We start from the raw sequence: 2585 nt of genomic DNA on the forward strand, positions 1-2585 counted from the left end.
GTATTATTTAAGCTTCAACAGTCCTAAAACCTAACTTCCTCCAGTTACTTGTGCTACACGATTTAATTCAGTAAAGTAATCCCAAAAAACGTTTAATAACAAAATCACGCAGTTTGGGGAATTAAGTAAAGATTAAAAAAAAACGCTCTGTTAATTTTGTGAATGGTTTAACCAGTATTAACTGAAATAAATTAATATACAAAATATTTTATTCAGATAATCACTTAAAACTACACTTTTAACTACATAACTGTTTAACTTATTAGAAATTGGCACTTGATAAATTGCCAAAGGCATCAAATCTTTTGGATTATAAAACAGATAGTCGAAATGTTACATAATATATTAACACCGGAATGTTTCCTTCGCATACGTACAACCGTTTGGGTTCAATACTTAATTTTATCACCAACGAGCCTTAAAATATTATCTGTTTGTCAACTGTTGTCAAGTGAAAGTATTGAAACTAGTTTTAAAGGGCAATCGGATTTTAGTTGTTTTTAATGGCAAAGCTGTTTGAGTAAATAACGAAAGGTACAAAGCCTCTCTTTGCATATGAATTACTGCAATTTCTGTGTTTTGCAGTAGATGCCGTATCGTTAAACATACTCCAAATGATCATAATTCTAAGCTCCAATCCTTCGTCGTTCGTCTTAAACCATACAGTTGAACAATCGGTTTTTTTCTTACCGTCTCTAAACCCCCAATTCAGTCAGGCATCTCAATGCTAATGATCGGTAGAACTGGTTTCATGAGATCAGCTTTTTTTATATGTGCATCGTATTTGTCCATTTGCTGTTCCAGTTCGACCCCATTTGTTCTTCTGTCTGGTTGATACGCTATATTGCCGTACTCCTGCAGTAAGGGACAGGCCCCCAGTAGGAACGAGCAGAAGTCTTTTCTTAATCCAAACCACCCTGAAATGTAACAATATAAAACATATTTGGATTAAGTTTTATTAATACCTACATTTATTTGCTCCTTTGGCACTGAAGGACATCAAAATTAACGTTACAAATGATACGAAAAGTGGACTAACTACCGCTATGAAAGACATTCTAATGTCTTCATCTAATTTATTAGCTAGTAATACCTGAAATATTACGGATTTTAGATTCGGCTGCTTTGGAAATGTATTTTACTTACTTGAAATATTAAAACAGGAATTACTAAAAATGTATAACCTAAGGCCGATTGGAAGCTGCTCCTTCTTTGTTGGGCGTTTACCTCTGGCGTTCTTAGCAATATTGCTGCGAATATTATAGTATACAAAACACCGACCTGGAATTAAAGAGTGATTTTAACTAGAGGAGTTTGGTTTGAAGGCATTGGACTTACAAGTGATAGGCACATGACTATCCATAATGGCACAAAAACTACCTCCCATGACCATGCGATGAAACCATCTAGTCTTAAAGCTAGGAATATAAATTGCAGAACATTAACAGCGCAGAAAAGTTCCAGCTGCAAATGAATTTAGTTGCTTTTATATGCCAAATTCTTATTTTTCGCTATTACCTCGAAGCTTCTTTCATGCTTAACGGCCCATATGCAAACTGCTATGCTCACGATGCTGATGAAAATGAGAGGTATAAATACCAGGATCCACAAGTGCCTGGAAGACTCTAATTTATCACAAACCAGCAACTCAAACATGAGCAAAATAAGGTGCAATGCCAGTGAAATTAACATTGATTTATAGTGAATGTAGGCTTCGCCTTCCAGCCTGCAAATTTGATGGTATTGAACAATTCAAGCTAATTATTGGGAAACGTACCTGAAATGTGGATATCTCCACCAAACATAACTCCCAACTGTTGCACCGGAAATTACCAATGCTTTCCAAACCCATATTGGCGAGAACACTGTCCAGTAGGACCAATTTGTAGAATTATCCAATCGTAAGGCGAAAAAAATGGTAAAAGTCAATAGACATGAGTGTACTATGAATTTGCTGCAATAGAATTAAAGGAGTCTTAACAATGGGGCCCATTATATAAATGAAGACTGGCACTGGCAGAAAAACGCAGATAATGTAAACTGCTTAATAACCCGTGGAATTAATAAAGAAAATACAATGTCAGAGTTGCAGGCAAATGGGGGTAAAAGTGCACCAACATACCTAGGATTGAAGTCTTGGAAAAGCGTTTGCAAATTCATCTTCGCTACATGAAAATGTATGATTTATAGTCCATTTTTCGAAAAAACCTTTACAATTCTCAAAACTCTGCTAATGTTTTGTTTTGATTTTCTAAAAAAGTGTCAAAGTGACAAGAGGCAATCAAATTTAAGCGAGTGATTAAACGTTGCCAAGAGAGCCTCAAAAAACAAATACTTCAAGAATAGTGTTCTATTCTTAAAAATAAATTAATGTTGAAAATTGTTTAGTACTGAAATAGGCTTAAATACAGTCAGTAAACATTTTCGTGTGTTCCAGTTCTTCATTTTTTATAAATGAATTATATTTAATTTCGGTTTTCTAGTAGCCAGCTTTAAAAAAAGATATTGTCATTGATTAATCGGCAACATACTGAACCTTCTCGAATAAAATTCAGTGTGTGCAAAAGAGAAAACGAATGATCGCT

At 34.6% G+C, this 2585-nt stretch overlaps 1 protein-coding gene across 1 annotated transcript; it reads right to left on the reverse strand.

Annotated features, from left to right (window-relative positions):
* Positions 1-150: 150 nt before the first annotated feature.
* LOC109537091 (transmembrane protein 185B) lies at positions 151-2277 on the reverse strand. The gene is made up of 7 exons (XM_019903650.2): positions 2123-2277; positions 1778-1954; positions 1519-1726; positions 1339-1464; positions 1147-1281; positions 970-1093; positions 151-917 (listed from the first exon to the last, which is right to left on the reverse strand). Exons 1-7 carry the CDS (start codon positions 2158-2160, stop codon positions 709-711), a joined length of 1017 nt encoding a protein of 338 aa, XP_019759209.1. The 5' UTR covers positions 2161-2277; the 3' UTR covers positions 151-708.
* Between the last annotated feature and the right edge of the window lie 308 nt (positions 2278-2585).

Source organism: Dendroctonus ponderosae, unplaced genomic scaffold, assembly GCF_020466585.1.
Source record: "Dendroctonus ponderosae isolate FM_Combo_2020 unplaced genomic scaffold, Dpon_F_20191213v2 Dpon_F_20191213_4, whole genome shotgun sequence".
NCBI classification, from domain to species: domain Eukaryota; kingdom Metazoa; phylum Arthropoda; class Insecta; order Coleoptera; family Curculionidae; genus Dendroctonus; species Dendroctonus ponderosae.

Coding starts and splice junctions, on each gene's coding strand:
- LOC109537091 (XM_019903650.2), bottom strand. CDS start 2,160: ATGAATTTGCAAACGCTTTTCCAAGACTTCAATCCTAG. Junction 1,282..1,338: donor TAGTCATGTGCCTATCACTT/GTAAGTCCAATG, acceptor CTTTAATTCCAG/GTCGGTGTTTTGTATACTAT. Junction 918..969: donor TGCCAAAGGAGCAAATAAAT/GTAGGTATTAAT, acceptor GTTACATTTCAG/GGTGGTTTGGATTAAGAAAA.